Source organism: Falco peregrinus, chromosome 1, assembly GCF_023634155.1.
Source record: "Falco peregrinus isolate bFalPer1 chromosome 1, bFalPer1.pri, whole genome shotgun sequence".
Taxonomy (NCBI): Eukaryota; Metazoa; Chordata; class Aves; order Falconiformes; family Falconidae; genus Falco; species Falco peregrinus.
The window spans coordinates 49,370,133-49,390,095 of NC_073721.1; the positions used below are offsets into that span (position 1 = coordinate 49,370,133).

Here is a 19,963-nt window from a genome sequence, read left to right on the forward strand (position 1 = left end):
GACAAGAGGAAATGGCCTCCAGTTGCCCCAGGGGAGGTTTAGATGAGATATTAGGAAAAAATTCTTCACCGAAAGGGTGGTCAGGCATTGGAACGGGTTGCCCAGGGAGGTGGTGGAATCCCCATCCCTGGAGGTGTTTAAAAAACACTTAGGTGTGGTGCTGAGGGATGTGGTTTAGTGGTGGGCTGGGCAGTGCTGGGTTAATGGCTGGACTTGACGATCTCAAAGTCTTTTCCAACCTAAATGATTCTATGACAGTGCTGTGTTATGGGTCAGGGGAACACGCGTTGCACAGGGACTGGATGTCACTTACTGCCTGACCTTAATGTTAGGGAGAAAATCCTGCCACAGCAAAGAAATGGAAAAGCCAAAAATCACTCAGTTACAACAGAGCCTTTAATGAGCTGGGCCTATATCTAAAAGGTGTCTTTTTCTTAATTCCACAGCAGTTCCTCGGTCAGGGTGATGTTGGCAACCTGCGGCAGCTTCCGATAGACTGAGTTCCAGAAGTCCACATACCGGGATTTCAGATTCTGCTTCACGGAGTTCTGGTTCATCTTGTTGTTAATTTCCAGGTAGTAAGTCCCCTCGTTGCTGTAGGGCAGCCAGGTAACAGGCACCTCTGAATTCCCTTTGTTGGGATCACTGAGGAAAAAGGAGACATAGAACTTTGGTTTTATCAGAGCAGCTTGTGGATGCAGCAAGGTTTGAATTATTTGACAGGGCTCCTGTCTGCTCAAGTGAGGCTTTAAGTGCGTGCAAAGAGAGAGCCTGACACTGGGCCAAGCAATAGCAATTCTGCCTGCTAGGAGCAACTTGCCAGCCTGCAGTCTCCTCCCTTGGTCCCCACTAGCATTGTCCCTGGCTGCATGCGGGGGCTTAATTCCTATCTGAACACCAGGATTCAGAAAAAAACCTCATTGTTAAGTTTAAGCAGAGTTCACAAGTTCAGAAAATGCTTCTGCTGTCCCCAGGTGTTCTTTGGATGAGGAAGACCTAGAGCAAATTCCACCATTGGGAGACATAGAGCCAGGCTCACAACAGACAGAGGACACCCAGCTTTTGGGAATTGTTCCTGAGAAGTTAATAGGCAAAAGCAGCAGGCTGAAGTGCTGCAGCAAGCCCCAAATCCATGTGGAACCAGAATCACTCACCCTGTCCTGGCAAAATTGGTCCAGTAAGCAATCATGGCTTTTGAGACAGTCCTGTGCTTGGGCAGGTAGCCCAGGGGGGTGGCGAAGGGTTTCCCAAACACATACTGCAAGTCATCAGCGTGGTCTGCCCCTACCCAGCTTGGGTAGACAGGCATTCGGGACGGCTGGGAGAACACGTAGCTATATGTCTTGGAATTCCTGGGGAGATAAAATAGATTTGCTAAGCAGCTGCGAGTGGAGAGCAGAGAAGTGGGTGCAGATTCATAACCATGCTCCAAATACCAGCAGAGCCCAAGATTCAGCCTTGGAAGGTGCTCACATGCATCTAAGAGGTGGTCTCAGAGGGAAAAAACATTCTTCGATAGATATTCTGATTCTCACCCTAACCCTCATATCATCCCAGTGCCAGGTCTCGTGGCATCAAACATTGCTAGGATGGAGTGTGAATGTTTTAGGAAGCATAAACTTGTTTTAATGGGAATGTAAACCAAATTCCTAGCATGACTCCCTTGCAGTGTTACAGAGGTAGTGTTTGTACGAGCTATGTGTAAGCATGTACTCAGTACAAAAAGCCTGCCTCCTTCAAGTTCAGCCCTCTTAACCTGCTCCTCAGCCCCTTGGGCTTGCTGTGAAAGCAGCATTTTGGCCCCCAGGCAGGCTTTGGGCTCCTGCCAGGGCTGAGCTGCTCACCGGGCATTCTGCAGGTGCAGATTCAGTGCCCACTGTGTGGGAACCAGGAAGATGTAGTCAGTAATCAGGTCCACCACTGTCTTCTTCATAACCTCCTGGTCCGGCTTGTCACCCCACGGTTGCGTGTAGAGAGTGTATGTTGCATTGGCTCCAGTCTGGCCCCTGTCCACAGTAAGTCCTTTGATCAAATTATAGACCTCGTCCCTGAAAAGACAAGTAGTATCAACTAATTACAGACCAGCAGCTCCAAGTAGGGCAGGGCTCATAGAAAAGGATCCCAGCCCCCATCGATGTTTACATCCAGCCCTGCAGTTAGCAATGGTTTGGTGGAGTAAAAGCCAGTGATTTCATTCCAGGTCTTAGATGGAGGGCATGTGCTTCCCAGCTTTCTCAGCAGAGCAGCTTGGGGCCAAATTGGCCACCAGTTCCTTTCATTCCTGGAGGAGTCTGATGGGACGGGCACCCAGCATGTACCTGCTCTGGACAGAGAGCATCAGGGCTGCCAAGCCTGTGGCTGGTGCTGTGTTCAGGAGCACCTTAAAGGTATATGGGGAGGCTTCCCCAGTAGGTAGTGCTTTTTCTTGAAGGCTCTGGATCTGGCAACATATGCCCTAGGCACCCTGGCTTGGAGTGACACCCTCTTTTGAAAGTGAGTTCCCTGTCCACTCAGGTCAAAGTCCTCAGAGTTTAGGAGCTACCTTAAAAGAGAAGATTCTTCCTGTTAGGAGTTTTAAGAGCATCCTTTACTTACGCAGTGATTTTCACTAGCGGGCGGTTGATAGCAGGTAAATCAATGCCAGCAAAGATATGTCCATCCATGTTGTTGACCCCAGCGATGTAGTCAATGTCAGCAGCATTGGCAAAGAGCTTCTCTGGCATGTCTGGGAGGAAGTCTCCATCGATGACAGGCGTGAGGGCGAGTGTGTGAACCAGGGGAGCTGCAGCAGAAGAAAAAATTGGAGTCCATTAGGAGCTGAGAAAAGACAGATGTGTGGTCTGGCATATCCTGTGATCAAAGAACTATAGAAAGAATAGGCCAAGGTGAATGAGAGCTTGGGCGGTGACTTCAGCATGGGCAGAATGTCACCCAGAAGCAGGGTAACCACAGGTTCACATTCAGTAAAACTCATGCCTGTAGGAGGGGGAGAAGAACAAGACATCTGCCAGCCAAGTACCAGCAGGTAACATCAAAAATTCCTCTCCTCCACCCAGTGCCTTCCTAAAAAGCACAGCCAAAGGTAGGGATGAGCAGAACTTCCCCTCCCCATCCCATCTGGCTGTGCTCACTCATTGCCAGGACAGCCAGCTTTGGTTAGTGCAGCTGCACAGCAGTGGCTTGGCCACTCTGGGTCCTGAGCAAGGCTAAACGTTGGGGCTATTTACTAGGAGCATGAGGAAAGCAAGCAGAGGAGAGTCTTCTTGGGAAAGAAATGCTCACAGGCAGCAAGAGCAGAAGCTTTCCCTAGCTGGTGTGAGAGTGCTACACTCCACCCAGTGACTCAAATGAAAATAGCAGCATTGTGGTCAATTATTTTTTTGCTTGTAAGCTGTGTTCTGCAATTGCTCTTGCTGCTTTCACAGAATAGAAAGCCCAGACAGTTGCTTTGGAGCCAAGGCATGGCCCTTGGATAATTCCTTTGCCTCTACTGCCACGGCGTGATGGACAGTGCTCATTCAGCACAATGTGCACCTGCCTGTGGAAGGGTGGCTGCACCATCTGTCATTATTGTCCCCTTTCTGAAGGACACAGGCACTGCTTCAGCATTCCTAGCAATGGCCTCAGTGTCCCACCAAAGGCACGGTGAGCCCTGGGTGGGTGATGGAGCACAGCAAGGGCCAGGGGACTTACAGGGCAAGTTGATCAGCTCCAGGTGGTAGGCCAGCGTCACAGCTTTAGGGTCAGAAACGCGCAGGCAGTTGGCCAAGATAGTGGTGTTGTCTGTGGGGCAGCCCACCTTTTCTCCAATCTGCAGGAGGAGAGAGAGAGAGAGAAACCTCCTAGCGTTACCTTCCAAAGCCAGGCTTTGTTACCAGCTGCACAGAGGCAGAGGAGTGGTTGGTTTTAAAGCATCATGTTTCCACAGCTGTTGGGCAGCATGGCTCCTGCTGAATCCCTTGCTAGTTATGCTTTTCTCTAGGGAATCACTTTTTTGGTTTTTCCATTCCCTCAGGCAAGACTTTCACGTTACCTTTTTAGCCCAGGCGAGTGGGTCCCTCTGGATGGCCCAGCTGCAGAGACCGACACCACTCTGGCTGATGGCCCTCTTGAACAGGCCCTTGTTCTTTGGAGTCAATGTCTGTGGTGCAGAATAGAAACAAGAGGGTTTCAGGTGCAAACTCCTGAAGAGACCATTGCCCACCAGACCTGGCCAATCACCCCAAATCTTGTGCACCAGGCCCAGGGAAGCTGCCAGCTCTCGTGCTGTTTACCAGTTTCAGCAGTTAAAGTTAAAAGGTGATATGGTGAGAGAAGGAGCAGAGTAGGGGGGCATGGCAAGTAAATGCTGTTTCATCAGAGGTCCCAAGAGCGAGGACACCTGCCTGCAGCTGTGGGACTGATTAAACTGAAGGAGCAGCTCAAAGCCAAGAGGCTGAGTGTTGCGGTCCCTGGGCAGAAGAGGATGTCAACCAGGCAGTGTGTATGGGAGAAAGCAGCAGAGCGCCAAGGGGACCATCTCTCCCATTTAGAGAGAAGTGGCTCTGGTGGGGTCCAACAAGAACAACACACCTGCAGGGAGACACTGACGGCACCAGCTGATTCCCCAAAGATGGTGATGTTATCTGGGTCACCCCCAAAGGCCTTGATATTCCTCTTCACCCAGGCAATAGCCATGTGCTGATCCTTCAGCCCGTAGTTCCCTGAATGACAGAGAGCACCCTCCATTGAGCAAGGGCACAGCAAAGCTGATGAGGACCTGTGACAGTCCCCTGAAGAGGGAACAGCTATGGTACCTGGCAAGTTTGCGTCTCCAGTGCTCAGGAAGCCCAGGGGTCCCAGGCGATAGTTGATGGTTACCACAATGACGTTGCCCCGCACAGCAATCTCCTCGCCATCATAAAGGTAGTTATTGAGGAAGTTGGCTCCCTGACTCCCTCCTACAAGGAAGGCACCGCCGTAGATCCAGACCATGACTGGCAAGTTGGTAGAGACTGGGAGATGAGGAAGAAAAGCAGCGTGAGCCACAGCATAGCTAGAAGATGCTTCCCATCCATCCCCATACCCACTTGCTGAGCATCCCTCCACCTGGGCATGAGCAGACATGATACTTTGCAATAGCCTATGGCCAAGAAAGTCAACACCCTGTAGAAGAGGCTGAAACTCCCAACAGGCTGCAGTTGAGGGACATTGACTGACATTTCCCACCTTTCCCTCTCAAAGTCAGTGCTCCTGCAGTTGCCCACTGCGGGAGTGTAGCTGCTGGGAGGTACTCCAGAGCAATTTGTCCACAAAAGGCAGCTGAGAATCTCCTCTCCAGGTCTCAGCCAAGCACATACTGTGTCTTTTCCCTTGAGGAATCCAGATGTTCAGATAGAGACAGTCCTCACTCCCACGGACATCAGTTTGTGTAAGTGTCATCTGCATGCAGCGATTTTTGAATTTTTTTGTCTGCAGTGTTCCTGAGAGGAGAGAGGAAAGACAGCAGGTCCTAGTTAGAGGCATCAACTCCATCCTGTGGTTGCAAACTGACTGTCCGTTCATCCATCCTCTCCTCTGTGAGTCCAGCACAGAGGCAGCAAAGCCTCCCCAGCCCCTGAGACCAGTTTGAGGGAGTGACAAAGTGGGACCCTTTTGCATGTGAATTAGCTCCAGACAGCTAAAGCATGGGGAGGGGAGGTGCAGGTGCCCTGCTTTGGTTTTGTTACTTCATGTGATTAATTGAATTGCTTGGGAACACTTAGACACAGACTGTCATACCCACCATGAGACTAAGCTTTTTCTTGGTGCTGCTTAGTAGATGAAAGCAGGCAGCAACATCTCTGGCTTGTCGATAATGGACTAAAGAGAGAGAAGTGAAAATAAAACCCCAAACCAAAGGCATTCAAAAGCTGGATCTTACCATCCCAGCCAGGATGAGGTTGAGGGTCTTCCAGAGTCCTTGGAGGGGCAGCGAAGGGGATACCTCTGAAGATGTCGATGTAGTCCCCAAAGAGTCCCAGTTTTTTATTCTCACCTTCCACAAAACCTCCTTCGGTGAGCACCACACCCAGCTACACATGGCACCGTTGAGAACAGAAAAATCCATTGCAGAGTTTGTCATGCTTCTGTCTTCCCATGTTGCCAGCACCCACACCTTGCCCTGGCCAGTCCCCAGATGGACCCACTCGCAGCCCAGCTTCCCCAGCCAGCCCTTTGGAACCTTATGGAAAGGCCCCAGGTAGCTGCCGCTGGAGATGTGCCCCTGCAGATGTCTGCAGGCTGCCCTTCGGAGCAGATAGGCAGCAGCAATTCCCCTGCGCTCCCAAAGGTGAATGGCAGAAGGTGAGGACCTTCAGGTGTAAACCAGGCCAGACCTGACACAGAACTGTGCACAAACTTTTGGAAAAACGTTGTTGAGAGCCTTTGCCATGTTTAGGGCAGGAAAACACCCTGTCTCAGCTGTCACAGTCTGCAGGCCCTTTCATGGGCTCCAGACCAGAGGTGGCAGCAGCTTGCTCATTCAGGCATGAACAGAAAAATGCCTTGCAAGGCTGTAAGAAATGCTTTTGTACTTACAGTTGCAGCCCATGCTACCCCGAGGTAGGAGCACAAGGCAAAGCACAGGATCTCCCAGCGAGCCATGGTGAGTGCACACCTGAAGACCAAGTCCCCAGATGGAGGGATATATATAGAGCTAGGAGTGCAGCTGTGCGTCAATGCCATGACCCAGTCTTGGCTCTTACATAAACCAGAGGAGCCTCTACACACCTGTCCTTCAGTAGGCTGAGGCCAAACCATGGCTTAAGGTAAGACTGGCGTCACAGTGTGAGAGCCCTGCAGATGTTGCTTTTGTGGGCTGGACGCCAAACCTAAGGAAATCTCTCAGTCTAACAGAACTTCAGAGAACATAAAAAAATCCTGAAGTTATGGAAAGCCTCACATAAGTGCAGGAGGCTGAAATCATGTTAAGCCAAGCATTAGAGCATATCATCGGCAACTACTGAGAAACTTTGCACGCGTAACACTAGGGAATGCACAAGACTCAGAAAACGCCAGCAGATCTTTAATGTCTCTTTAATGGGTGCTGACAATCCAGCCAGCGATGGCAGACTAATGAGTGGCCAACCACTGTGGACCTGAAGTTCTGCCCCATTGCCCGTTTCCTTCCGTCCTTGCTAACTACTGGGGAGGTCAAAACAGAGCTGAGAAGTGTGCCAGCTAGTGAGGACAGCAGAAGGGAATTACTCTGTTCTGTTATCTTCATCCTGCAGAAGAGAATTATTCACTGCCAAAAAGTGTCTTTTGCTGATGGCTTTATTTCCAACATCACCACTGAGGGTCAATGCTGAAGTCATGGCACAGTATTTTCACTCCCCTTAGCTGAGCAGAAGGGCAGCACCTGCCTTAGGGACTCCGGTGACACTGCAGTGCTCCCCCAGCACCTCCTCAGGCACCTCTTCTGTTGTCCACATGGCCACCAACCCAGCCAAAGTGCACTTCTCACCCATGGAGAGATCTGGGAATGCAGCTCCTCCTCCATTCCGGTGTGCTACCTGCTGGTCTGGATTCTGGGCTCGCTCTTGCGAGTTTGCTGCAGGGCTTGTTGGCCAGCAAGTGTGAAAATGTGGGCAATGCCTCGCAAACACCCACAGTGACGGCCATCAGCAGGCACTGCCGTCAGTGTAGAGAGACCGTGGTCGTCTTAGTACAAGTTCTGCTTTCCCACATCCTGGGCATGGTCGCTGAACCCACAGCTGTCATGGAACGAGAGCAGAGACGATTCTGCCCAACAGCAGCCAGACGGCTCACGGAGTTCACACATAGTCCAGAATCTCTGTCTCCATTTCATTTTCACTCCCATCAGAAGGCTTGAAGTCCTCTTCCTCCTCCTCTTCATCATCCTCATCCTCTGCAGACTCATATGCCAGCTGCTCTTTGCCACCTTCACTGCTTATTTAACCAAAGAAAGCCCTTCTACTGGTACAGCGTACCTTGCTTCTTGACATTGATGGGCAGACTGTAGTTATACGTGCTGTGCTTTGCTTTCACGGGCATGTCGTTAGGGGCATAACCTAGACGTGAAAAAAAACGAACAATAATGAGCTGAAGATGAGCAGAATATCCCTTGTTCTGTAACAGAAGTGCTGGGCTGGTGTGTGTAAGGCAGGCTGATCCTTGGGGTATGGTGACTTTAGCAAAGTAGGGAGAAGAGAAAATCAACAAAATCCTTTAACTTGGAAAGAGGGAGATGCGACCTGATGTTAACGACTGGATGCCGGCTCTGTCTTTGACTTATGAGATAACCTCAGAAGGTCCTTTCCCCCCACTTTCCCTCTGCAAAATCAGGGCATGGGAATCATCTGTCCCAAAGCCTGAAACCTAGCATCCTGCACAAGATTTAGAGAACCAGGAACACCCAGCTGATGCACCCTTGCTCTGCCTCTCAGCAGCCTCAGACAGGCACAAGGGCAGATGTACAGACTTACCATGTAATAGGCCAAATACGGCAACAGAAGTTTCAGCTTGTCCGGGTGGACACTGATATTGGCTTTTACTGCATTCCGAGACCAGACGGGACGGACTTCAAAGAGCTGAAATAATACAGAAACAACCATGGAATTGAACACAGTGGTCTCAGTGGCATCTGATGAGACTTGTTATGTTGGTCAGACTTCGGATTTGCCCATCGTTATCCTCAGAAAAGCAGACAATGTCCATCTAGCAGCCAGTCTACTCTCTAAAAGGGCTGGAGAGCTCTGCACAAGGCACATTGCAAAATTCATTTTCAGAACATGGCCAACTCTAAGGAATAAAATTTCAGAGCTGTGGGTAGCATTTCAGATACATGCCACTCACTCACTTTCCTGACGTGACATTGTCATGCCTTGACAAAGTTTTATCCCATCCATCATTTCAAGGGGAGCTGCAGCTGTTCAGGACACCAAATATTCCTGTATCCCTGGCAGAATTTGCCAGTACAGCCCTTCTTGTCTGATAGATTAGAGAACAGAAAAAGCAAATGTGTATTTTTGCTAAGGGCACAAAGGACAGCTGATATCGAACGGGAGTGGAACCCAAAGGCCTGGATGTGGGTCCCTGGCATAATTACACAGGCTCATATCTCACTTGTTAACAAGGTTAAACGGGAAACCCCGTCCCAGAACCTTCAGAGAAGCCAGCAGTATTTAAAACCACAACAATTTCTGGTGAGGTCTGTATGCCACAGTATAGTGCTCAGGTCAGGAATAAGGCACGTACCTTTCTCAGTTCTTCCTCCACCTTTCTATCCACAGGATTGGTACACATTTTCTTCCAGGTCTGTACAGCAGCATCCAGTGGTTTAGTTGGGATTTCTTCATCATCAAAGTTCACAAAGATTGCGTTGTGCGGGCGACGGGCCCTGCTGAGGCCAATCAGGTTCTCACCAGACACCTGGGGGTTGTTGTAGCCCTCCCTAAGAAACAGGGAAAGGATCGGGTTTGCTTTCTGCCCCCAGAACACACAGACTTGGGGCCTTCACGGGAACATGCAAAAACAAAGTTTGTGCTCCAGGTTTTGGAAGAGAAGGGACTCAGCTGGGTGAGTTTAACTTTGGGCCCACCTCCCTATCACATAGTGGTGGTACCAGGAAAGAATCTCATGACACCAGTGAAGAAAGAAAATTGAAATTTAACCCCCCCCTGCAAAGCTACATCCGTCTGCACAATGACAGAGGTCCCCTGCACTCTGGCAGGAAACCCTCAGGCAGTTGACTCTTAACCCCTGTGAAATGCCTCTGCATTTGCTCCACTGTCATTACTGCCGCTCAGTAGGGTACATGGGCAAGGCAAGATGGAAATGCAGTTAAGATAATTATTTTTTTTTTAAGTGCCGATGAAGGACTACAGTGAGAAAATGAAAGATGTTTCTTGTGGGAGATTTCACAGACTGTTCTCCTGGCAAAACCAACCAGGGGCCAAAAGGGAACAGGTCCAGTGAGCGCGATCACAGGAACATTTGGCATTGACTCCTGCACACTCTCCCCTTGGCTCCATCCCACTGGAAGCAGGCAAAAAGCCGGGCTCACTGCATCCCATGCCGCCTGTAGTGTGCTGGGGGAGGCAGGCATCTTCATCAGATCACCAGGTCCCCTCACTTGGCAGGTCCTGAGGTGGACTTTTGCTAAAGCTTCTGCTGTCCAGGCAGTTTCTCAAGTGTGCCTGCCTCCATTGTATCAAATCAAGAGGGATAAAACAGAACAAGGCAGCAGCTTAAACAGGTGAAAGTCTCCGTCCCATTTCCCACCCCAGCAACCTACTTCCCCCATCCCTGAGCTCCCCCTTTTCCGTGGGTACCCTGCGCACAGCAGCTGGGGTGTGCAGGGCAGCTCCAGCACTGCTGAGCGCTGCTCCCACCACCACCACCATGAGGTCCTTGAGGTAGGGTTGGGGGCATCTGTGTGTGTGTGTATGTTTGCATGTTAGTGTCACAGCCACTGCTGTTCCTCCTGCTTGTCCCAGCAGGGTGGGCAGTGGGAGCACTCATTCTGTGAGAACTCCAGGGTGGGGCAGAACCGTCAGCTTTAAATACCCAGCAGCCCTGAGCCAGTCTCCCTTCCCGAAGTGTGAGCCTGGCTTAGGAATTGTGGGGGGTTTTTTTGGGTTTTTTGTTTTAATATATATTTGCTGGTTTTAGCCTGTAGGGTGCAGTAGTACCACGTTTTCATAGAATCATAGAACACCAGGTTGGAAGGGATCTCAAGGATCATCTGGTTCAACCCTTCTTGGCAAATTCAGGGTCTCGACAAGATGGCCCAGCACCCTGTCCTGCTGAATCTTAAAAGCATCCAGTGTCAGGGAATCCACCACTTCTCTGGGGAGACTATTCCAGTCGCTGATTGCTCTCATTGTGAAAAATGTTCGTCTTGTGTCTAATCGGAATCTCCCCAGGAGTAACTTGTACCCATCACTCCTCCTCTTTTCCATGTGACTCATTGTAAAAAGGGAGTCTCCATCTTCTTTGTAGCCACGCTTTAAATACTGCAACATGGTGATAAGGTCTCCCCTTTTCTACCTTCAAAAATGTAATTCGGTTGGCTCTGACACTTGAGCTTTCAGAGCACACCTGATTATTGTTAGACTTGGGAGGAAACCCCCAAACCTGTAAAAGCAGGTGGCAGTACAGGGAGATGCTTTAAAAGGAGACAGCCCTGGCATTGCTTGCACATGTTTTATATAGCATTATCTTCCTGTGTGAGTGGGGGAGAAGGGTCTGTGGCTTGTGCTGTGGTTGCTTCTTTTGTGTCTCCTAGGGAAGAGCAGCAGGTACTGTAAGTATGTACACCAAAACCTTGATCCCCCCAGGAGCCCTCAGAAAGGGGGCAAGGAAATTTTGTGAGCTCAAAGTTGTTGGTGGGGTGAGTGCATAAGTATTCACAGAAAATACACAAACCCATAGCAAGGTAAGTCAGTCCTGCTTAGTTCACTTTAGTGTCAAAAACATTAATTTCTGTGCTGGATAGTGAGGTAAAACAGGAAGAGTGTGAAAGCAATATGAGACCAAAGTTGGCTTCAGTTTATCCATCCACGATGCGTGTGCACACAGTTCCTGAGCTCCTCTTCCTTCTATACTTGCTTTCTGTGTTGCAGTTCATCTAGTGGAAGGCTGCATCTCTGCCTCAGTTATCAGAGGACCCAGTGGGCTGACAGGTTCCACAGACATGATGTGAACTCTCCATAAATTCCAGACACTCCTATTTTCATTAGGGTTTTCATGGCATTCTTGGAAGCATTGGGGTCTGACTGGAGTGTCAGGGCTGAATGCCATTAGGGGAAATATTACACCTCCTAGCCAAGGTCTGGCTGAAGCTTCTTCTTTACTTTCTATCCTATAGACTGTGTATCATGAGCTGTTAAGCTGATACTGTGTTTTACCTCAGAAGCTGTTACAGCAGGAAACAAAATTTTTACAGAAAAGAGCTGTAATATATAAATATGATACAGTGGCCAAAACTGTCAGAAGTTAAAACAATTTTTCTAACCACTCTCTGCTGTGCCTTAGATACCAAATTACTTGCAGAACGTTTTTTTCCAGGAATAGTGATGTTCAAAGCGCCAGACAATGGATTTCCAAACTATTGAAAGTCTTTGTTATGGAAAGCAGAAACTCCTGCTGAAAATAGTTTGCTTAGTGGAACTTTGCTGCAGTGTAAGCTGGAATGGACTATTCTGTTCTCATCTATACCAGTAAAAATCCATATCAGCCCTCTGCAATGCCCAGATAGCAGAGGGCAGAATATACTTCATTTCCTTCCACATTATGTTCTCTTTCATTTGTAGTGTTTCACAGGGTAAAGAATCCAAATTACAACACTATTTTTTCACATCCCCTTCAAAAAAAAAAAAAGTCTTCCCAGGCCTTTCAGTCCTTGAACCATGCGACTTTACCAGCTTCTATCTCCCTCCTTTGAGCTGCAGTTTTTCCCCGCTCATTTTTGTAATCTGACATTGTGATTTGTTCACTTGCATGCTTGTTTTTATCCACGAAGAAGATTTGCTGAATCATTGGGGAGGAGGCAAGGGCTCTAGAGGCAGCTGGTGGCCAGTGATAAAACCATGGCCACATCTAGTCTTCAGGGTTTGCAGATGACAGTCCTTCAGTTGAAGGTCTGAGTCACATTCCCTTCTGAGCTAAGATTGCTGTGGACTTTGGGATTGAGGAAGTGGTGCCCCAAAAATATACATTACTGATCCTGACAACCACAAGGCTTGTGTTGTATCTCCTGCAAAATTGTAATGATGCTGTGAGAAAACTTGCAGGCTAGGGGCTAAATCCTGCTGACTGTTGTGTGTTGTGCCCTCTTCAGTGGGAACACATAGTTAAGAAAATAGGAATTTGTCTTGCAATAGGTCATGGTATGTAGTGGTTTCTTCTAGACTTGCAGTAGCAAGGAACAGTGTGAGTAAAGATATGACGGGGCTCCAAGATGGTCATCTGCCTTTTTTTTTTTTTTGAGAGAGAACGCACCAAATTCCACTGGTACAACTTATGCAGCTGTTTCTATAACAACAGGGCTTAATTTTGCCCACTGCCTAATGACTGAAATAAGAGCTGGGAGCTAAAACGCCTTGGTTCATTTCTTAGGTCGTTTACTTGCTCTCTGTATGACCTTGAGTTACTTTCTCCCTGGCTCTTGGTTTCCTTGTGAAACAGGGATAAGGTGTTCCCATCTTTGTGGAGCATTTTGAAATCTTTAGGTAGTACACGCTATTCAAATGCCAAGTATCATTTAGTATTTCTAAATGCAGTGTTGTGGGACTATAGAGCAGGTGCACAGACATGGCTCTCTGACTTTCTAGCTAATTGTTTCCTTAAGTTCCAGTTAAGATAGGAAACCTCAGCTGTCCTGTGTGCATTCTCTGAAACCATAAGGCCTTCTGCTCTGCCTTTAATGTAAGGCACTAAAAATTAGTTTTGTGCATATCTTTGTAAGTATCTTGAAGAACTCAGAAATAAAATCTTACAGTGGTACCTGATACTCTTCTGAAGAACAGAGTTTTACTTGGGATGTCCTGCTTAGATATACTGCAAGGAGGTAAGATGGAGAGTTGGTTAACAAACAAAACTGGAAGTCCAGGTGACCTGAGTTCCATTTCTAGTTGTCCTACTCAAATTTGGGCAAACATTTTAAAATGAAGAATGCAGGCTGGCAGATCACAATGCAGAGACCTCGCTTTGATGCTTTGTGTGTTTTCACAGTGCCACCCCAGTGTGAGGTTACTGTGCACGTGCAGCAATTCTACCTTGCTCTCATCTGTTGATCTCAAAGCAAGTCTGTGTTATTAGCCTCACTTTGCAAATGGGAAAACCTCAGACATAGGGAGGGATAGTGACTGGCTCAGATCAGCTGACAATGTCAAAGCCAGGAATACACTCCTTTGAGTTTTGAGTCTCATATTTAGGGTTATCCATGATGTATGATGTGAGAAGATGCAACTGCAGTTTCTGGACTCTTTTCTAGGTGCTGTCACAGCTGGGTGTCCACTGAGCCTGACTGATTTGCAGTCAAGCTGCTACAGGCTGGATCTAAATAAGGAGCTAGTGCAGGGATGTCTGACTGACACACTGGTTCACCATGTCCACACTCTCAGGATGGGGCCCTTTCAAGAACAGGAATGCTCCATCATCTCTGACTTCCCCTTCCCCAACTGAGACAAGAGATAACTTCTGTTTTATAAAGAGAAGAAACCAGTGGGCTTGACCACTGCCAAAAATCCCACCAAAGCTCCTAATACAGGAGGGCCTGGGATGTAAGATTAAGTCCCATTGCTTTAAAATTATTCAAGAGGAAGGCAGAATCAATGGGGTAGGGTTTTTTTAACTCCTCATTCTTCATGAGGAAGCCATGAACCTCAGAGTTGTGTTGGCCAGCACTGAATGTAGCTGTTGTACTTGGGACTTGCCTAGGAGCCCTTGATGCACAGAGGAATTTAACGGCTTAGAGCTTGCTCATGGCCTGGAGAACAGTAGATTATGGGTTGGAGCAGAAACAGCTGTGAGAAACTTGGCCTGAGAGTAGTGCAGAAACCACAGGGGTGTGACGCATGTAGCGCTAGATGTCTACAGATACTAGGCTCCCTTTTTCTTCAGGGAGAGAAGGAGGTGTGTTGAAGGCATGACTTCTGTCCTATTTTACATATGTGCTTTAGGAGGAGCTAAATTGCTTCCTAGGGTTGTTACCAGAAAGGGAGCCCCTGAGTGACTAGCTTACACTGGAGGTATCCTGGCCTACGTTGTTGCTGCAGGTTTCCCACCTCATATCCCCTGCAGGGCTTGGGACAGCACTTGCAGCCAAACATGAACACATCCTCCCAGCACAGGGTCAGGGTTTGTACTGGGGCCAGCTCTCAGTAAAATCCTCTCATACAGACAGGACCCAAGGCACCAGCTTGAACCCAGCCAAAGACCCAGAAGTGGGTGAGATGCAGGATGGCATCTGCCCAGATGCACTAAATGAGCAGCGACCTGCTCACAGTGTGGTCTGACAGACCCAAGAAACCCTGCGTGTTGAAACAGCTGGTCTGATGGTGGTTCTGTCCTGCATGGCCCATCCTCAGCAGGGAAACCAAGCAGGGGATGTGCCATGTGGGAATCTCTTATTACCCTCCCTGTCATGGCTGAGGTTTCTGGACAGAGAGCTTGCACAGGTCCAAGGGAGCTCATCCAAATGTAGGAGAGTCTCTCTGCTGTCAGCTGCATTGACCTGGTTATTGCTGCCCTAGGAGCAGGTCTGAAGGGGTGTTTGCTGGCCCATACTCTTGCAGCTCGGAAGGGAATGGTCAGGTTTTTCCTCTTCTATTCTCTCAGTGATTTTTTTAATATTTTTCAGAAACAGTAAAGGGAAAACAAGGCAATTATCTGTACACCAAAACTTAGTGACTAATGTTATTCTGAAGTGCTAAAGTCCCCTCCCAAACCTAGGGAAGGTAGTGGGGGGGAGAAGTGCTGCTTTGGGCACCGAACAGGAGCAGCTTGCTCAGTAAGCATCTGAGTTGCTTGCTGTAAATCTGACTCTCCCTGCTGAGCAATGTTCCTAAGAAAACCTACCCTGTGCATCCTCTCAGGCCCCTGTGTTCACATTTGCAACTCTCATGCTGCACTTACCAGGGTTATTTGCATGGATGGGGGCTCCGTGTTGATGCCTGGGTGGCAGAAGCGAAGGGCTGACAGGCCTTTCCTGCCAATCTGTCTGTTGTTCAGATGAAGTGGTTGGAAAGTGCTCGCTCTCCAGTTCCCTCTTGGGCTCAGGCACTCTGATAAGGCACTGGCTCTGCTATCTTGCCCTGGGAGCTGTTCCTCCTCCCTAACAGGCCCACTTTGCTGGCTGACAGTTAGCAGCCGGCAGTGCTTGATAAACTTATCAGACCAAAGCTGAGCCCAGTGCACACTCAGCTCCTCCCCAGCCTCAGATTTCCCCATTCCTGGGGACTCTGCTCTCTGCCTGCCTTGCTGCCTGCTATGGTGAACACAATCACCCTTGGGCCAGCAGGTCAAAATCGGCCCCAGGACCAGATTGAAAAATGCTTTAATTGAAGCAACACCTTTAAAATGAGGGTGTGAAGTGGGATGTTTGTAGCATCCCTATCCAGCTCTGTTCCTCTGCCTGGAATATTATTCATCAGTGGAAATGCTGCTCATGTCTGGCTTATCCTCTCCATGTTTCTGCTCACCCTGTTTCTCCACCCATTTGGCAGTGTCGTGGTTTTAATGTTGGGGTCTGGCTGTGCATGCTTGGAGGATTTCTTTCGAAGTCAGTTATGAAATGAGGTTGCTTTGGTGAATTAAGTTTCTATTGCTTGTTATTAGTATCGCAGTAGCACTTAGGCGTCCCAGCCGAGATCAAGGCTCCATTGTGTGAGGTGCTGCATGGAGCAGATAAGGAGGGGCAGTCCCATTCTGGGCTATTTTACCGTTGAAATAAACAAGTGAAGGGGAGATGGGGAATTATTCTCCTCTTCTCACAAATGGGGTGAAGCTTTCTGTGAGCTTCACAGTGTGCTGAACAACTTCAGAAATCCAGCAATTGTCTTGCCTGAGGTCATGCAGGAAACGTGGCAGATCTCAAGTCTCAGCTCGGGGTTGCAGCCTTAAGATCAGTGTGTGTCTGTGGTGACTGTTAGTTGTAAGACGGTGGGTGAGGAACTCTGCAGGGATCTGTTTTTTCTTAGGTCTCATCCAGCACAGAGGCAACCAACTGATTTAACAATCCTTGAATAATTTTGGCGTGGCTGTTCTGGGTTGTCTGCTTTGTGTGGATGTGCTGTTCCAGTGGAAAAGTAGAAAAACATCTCTGCTTTGAGGGCGGAATAAGTGATAAAAAAGTTGTTTGTGGTGTCCTTTTTTAATTCTGTAGCAGCTTTGGAGGTCAAGTTCCCTGTCTGTTCCCAGGTTAGGCCCTTAATGGCAGGCAGGAATGTTTGCCCTACACAGGGAAACACATCTATGAATCTTTTCCTGGGAGTTTATCTAATGCCTCCAGGTTTCCCCTTGTGTGCTGTGCTGATGGGCTGGAACTAACCTGCTGGTGTGTCCCCATCACCTATGACTGCATGGCCCTGGGGGAATGACCTGCTGTGAGGACAAGGGACTCTGCTCTTATCTTTTTTTCACTGAAAATGCTTTTTTGTGGGGTCTAGGGTGGAAGCAACTGGACTCAGCACATTTTTTTATTATTTTTGTTTTCCTCAATACAGCCTGTACTGAACTGGAACCTAAATTTTCCCTGTTCTTCCTCTCAGTTCTGGTTAGGCCTTCCCTAACCATTGCCAACACAATGTGAAAACTTCAGGGTTTGGCCCTCCCTAGGATTCTGCTCTGTAGAGGTTAATACAACCTGAAGATAAGCTCCAGTGGAATGCTGCGCTAGCTGGGAACACACCGCTGCTTCCTGCAGGTGTCCTGTGGCTCTCTTCTCATTAGGAAGAGAAAGATGCATCCCGTGTCCAAACTTAAATCCACCCTTGCTCATAGTATTTCTGAACTGCTGCTCTCGGTGCCTGAAGGCTGTCTGGAAGACACAGAGGCACCTCTCTCTCCACCTGACAGATGCCCGGGGTTACTGCTTTGCATGTGCCTCATTTGCTAAACAAAACAGCCCAGAGACCAGGATTTTCTTTCCCCAGCAATAAAGGGAAGAAGGCATGAAGAGGACTGGGGAAGTGCAGAATACAGGGCAGGCTCGGAGAGAGGCAAGAACAATCAGCTCTTTCTTCAGCCACAAAGATTAGTTGAGATTTTGCTTTTTGTTATCAGTTTCCTTGATTGACTGACCAGAATGTTTTTGATGCAAGGGAAGATGGTGGGAAAGGGGTTGTTTTCAGAGCAGTCAGAACTGGGGAGGATTTGTATGTTTGGAGAGCAAGGCCAGGTGTGTTTGGAGTTTGTGCCAGCCAAGGCCTGATCCTGACAGGTGCTGAGCATCTTTGGGTACCCGTTGTGTGAATTCAGTAGTTCCAGGGATCCAGAAATCCCTTTGCTGGCTCCATGCAGCAGGCCAGCCTGTGGCTGGTACCATGTTGGGAGCGGAAGGCTCTCCCCCAGCCTGGTGTGGCAAGGTTTGGGTAATGCCGGATCTGCTTCCTTCCTCACTCCTTCTCCTGCATTTCCAGAGCTTCAGGGGCTGCAGATGAAAGCCCAGGGAACCACGCAGAGTGCTGCCGTTTGCTCCGCAGCGCAGCCAAGCTGGGTCCCTCCATCCTGTTCCTCAGGAGACAGCTCTCCCTGAGCAGCGATTGCAGCCAGCAAGGGGCTGTGGGGCTCTGCCTCATTTTTCCACTGGGCTGCTGGTATCTGTAGTCCTAAGGGAAGGACAGGGCTCAGGCAGTGTTACCCTATGATCTGAAACCAGCACCTTACTCAAGAGGAAGAAACTGTAGTGCCTTAGTGGAAAACTCTGCAAATTAATTCCCTCTTTAATCCTCCCTTCTCAGGTCACCTCCTGACTCCGGCTGTACTGGCTCGCTGGCCTTTGCCAGCTGGCCTCCATCCACAGCCCGTGTTTCTGGAGATAGGCTCCCAGTGCCTGTGGGAGTGGGTCAGCCTGGCCCCCCTCAGCTTCCGTGCCCACAGACACGTTTCCCTGGGCACAGCTCTGCCACAGCACGGTCCCTAAGGCCACCCCAGTGTGTTGCTCTACTCACTGCCCACGCACCTAAAGCAGCCTGTGCATCTCCTGGGGACGTGCTCACCTGGCTCCTCACAAATATTAGGGTAAGGGTGACACTTCAGTGAGAGCGTGTGACTGCTCTTCAGTAATCTCTGGGCTCAGTAACTGCAGTAATGGTGAAAGCATCTGCCTGCCCTAGAGTCCTGGGGAAGTAGGACAGGACCGGGGTGATCTGTGCTTTTGTTAGGAGGGAGAAGCAGGCTGTAAAAGCACAGGTTTAGGACAGAAAGACCCCAGCTGCGTGTTGAAGGCTATACCTCCTCTGTACCACGGAAACCAAAGATAGGAATGGAAATCTCATGGATGCAGTAGCTCTTGTTCAGCAGGCTCAGAAGAACCAGCTGTCTGATTTGGTTTTATGAGTGGTTTTACAGGCACTTTTGCCACTGTGCCAATCGGTGTGTGCTAGCACTTCCCTCCAGAATGGCCAGAATTGGGGAGCTTTGGATGAGTCAGGCACACCTGCTGGCTCCAGGACAGACAGGGAAGTCTCTGCCAGTGTGCCCCTGTGTTTTGGGGCTGGAGGGTGTTTGCTCCTGAGCAGTTCACATGCTGACACGCTCTTTAAATATTTCTGCTTGCAGATTTGTGGAGGACAAGGGGAATAACAAACATGGTTTGCATTTTTGGCAACAGTTTTAATGAGCTAAAATGACTTTACCTTGAGTAAGGCTTGTGCATGTGTACATGGTGAGTGTTCACACATATGTGTGCCTGGTGTCATGGTCAGGACCTGAGGACCAGTTCCCTAAACCCAGTTCTGTCACAGGTTGTACACCTCCCCTGGAGGCTCTGCCCTGCCCAGGTTCTGGCATGACTCAGGAAAGGACAGCAGAGTCTTAGCAGGGTCTTTGATAGCACCGTTGTCTGGGTACACAATCCCGTGTCATCTGAGGCAGTTGTAGCTGCACAGCTCTCTTGCTCTGGAGAGCTGACTTGCTGCTTGTGTGTGGCTCTGCACCGATCTCTGGAGATGAATGCCCCCGATCCCAGGCTCTGAGCATTGTTCATGGCTGTTCTGTAGCCAGTAGCCCCCTGCTCCCCGAATTGGACTTCATGTCTAAGTCTGGGAGCTCTGCTCCTGATGGGAGCCCTGTTCTGCATGTGAATTTCCATCTTTATTTCCACCTGGGCCGTATGGGACAATGCTGTAATCTTTCCCTTCTTTTCCCCTCCATCCCCAGTACCTGCATCTCCAGAGCCATGTATAAGCCTTTCTTGAAATGGATATTTTTGACTTGAAATGCACTGTGTTAGCCCAGTTACCCACAGGGAACA

General features: G+C 49.1%; 1 protein-coding gene across 5 annotated transcripts; it reads right to left on the minus strand.

Annotated features, from left to right (window-relative positions):
* Nucleotides 1-378: 378 nt before the first annotated feature.
* On the minus strand, nucleotides 379-19,176 carry CEL (carboxyl ester lipase). Of its 5 annotated transcripts, none has more exons than XM_027778040.2 (15): nucleotides 15,625-19,176; nucleotides 9,932-10,181; nucleotides 9,241-9,436; nucleotides 8,469-8,573; nucleotides 6,559-8,054; nucleotides 5,903-6,053; nucleotides 5,340-5,462; nucleotides 4,797-4,994; nucleotides 4,573-4,703; nucleotides 4,034-4,141; nucleotides 3,694-3,811; nucleotides 2,596-2,782; nucleotides 1,845-2,048; nucleotides 1,155-1,352; nucleotides 379-645 (listed from the first exon to the last, which is right to left on the minus strand). In XM_027778040.2, exons 5-15 carry the CDS (start codon nucleotides 6,778-6,780, stop codon nucleotides 435-437), a joined length of 1,851 nt encoding a protein of 616 aa, XP_027633841.2. In that variant the 5' UTR covers nucleotides 6,781-8,054; nucleotides 8,469-8,573; nucleotides 9,241-9,436; nucleotides 9,932-10,181; nucleotides 15,625-19,176; the 3' UTR covers nucleotides 379-434. The 5 variants fall into 5 exon arrangements, with proteins under 5 accessions (XP_027633841.2, XP_027633842.2, XP_055667441.1 ...); XM_027778041.2 differs by having other exon boundaries at nucleotides 9,932-10,185; XM_055811466.1 differs by lacking the exon at nucleotides 9,932-10,181 and having other exon boundaries at nucleotides 7,487-8,054.
* Between the last annotated feature and the right edge of the window lie 787 nt (nucleotides 19,177-19,963).